Below are 750 nucleotides of genomic sequence, written 5' to 3'. Positions count from 1 at the left end.
GGGAGAAATTATCCGATTGGAGGGAGATATGGCAACCATCCAGGTGTATGAGGAGACCTGTATCCTTTACCATTCAAGAGTGGTTTACTTAAGGCTGGAATACACACACTACCCAATTTTTGCCCCAATTTTCCCCTGATTTACAGTCCGAACAAGTTGATGCTAGTTGCTGAAAGTCTGAGGCAGTCTGCAGATCTGAGTTGACAAAGTGGAAAACTGTATGATGCCTAGCATTTTAAAATCTGTTCGGATTTTAAAAGTTGTGTACTGTAGTGTATTCCAGCCCTTACTCAGTCTACAATACTTGAAAAGGTAAAAATACTTTTAATAAAGTTAATCCAAACTTTTAATCCAAAAGTAAAAAAAAAAAATTCAGGAAAATGGCTCTTAAAAACCTTATTTACTTTTTATTTTTCATGGTTCATCATGGTGTTGCCAAAGTATATTTTTGTGTTGTATTAGTATATGTCTATGTTTTCCTGAGCTATCCACAGCTGGAGTTTGTGTTGGAGACCCCGTGCTCCGCACTGGAAAGCCGCTCTCTGTGGAGCTGGGGCCCGGAATCATGGGCTCCATCTTTGATGGTATTCAGCGTCCCCTCAAAGACATCAATGACCTCACAAAGAGCATCTACATCCCCAGAGGGGTTAACATAGGAGCTCTTAACAGGGACCTCAAGTGGGAGTTCTCTCCTTTTCAGAACCTGAGGGTAAGAATTATGTGTGTGTCTTTCTCTGTATAAAGTGACGT

The 750-nt window shown here is 40.7% G+C and overlaps 1 protein-coding gene across 1 annotated transcript; it reads left to right on the top strand.

Annotated features, from left to right (window-relative positions):
- Positions 1-6: 6 nt before the first annotated feature.
- On the top strand, positions 7-720 carry LOC107735347 (V-type proton ATPase catalytic subunit A-like; the record flags this gene model as incomplete). The annotated part of the gene is made up of 2 exons (XM_016547058.1): positions 7-59; positions 495-720. Coding segments are annotated over exons 1-2 (257 nt in total), but the record flags the coding sequence as incomplete, so codon positions are not given.
- Between the last annotated feature and the right edge of the window lie 30 nt (positions 721-750).

This window comes from Sinocyclocheilus rhinocerous, unplaced genomic scaffold (genome assembly GCF_001515625.1).
Source record: "Sinocyclocheilus rhinocerous isolate Xijiao unplaced genomic scaffold, SAMN03320098_v1.1 C35995078, whole genome shotgun sequence".
NCBI lineage: Eukaryota > Metazoa > Chordata > Actinopteri > Cypriniformes > Cyprinidae > Sinocyclocheilus > Sinocyclocheilus rhinocerous.
The sequence above is the reverse complement of the archived record's forward strand: the minus strand, read 5'-3'. Positions and strand labels throughout refer to the sequence as shown.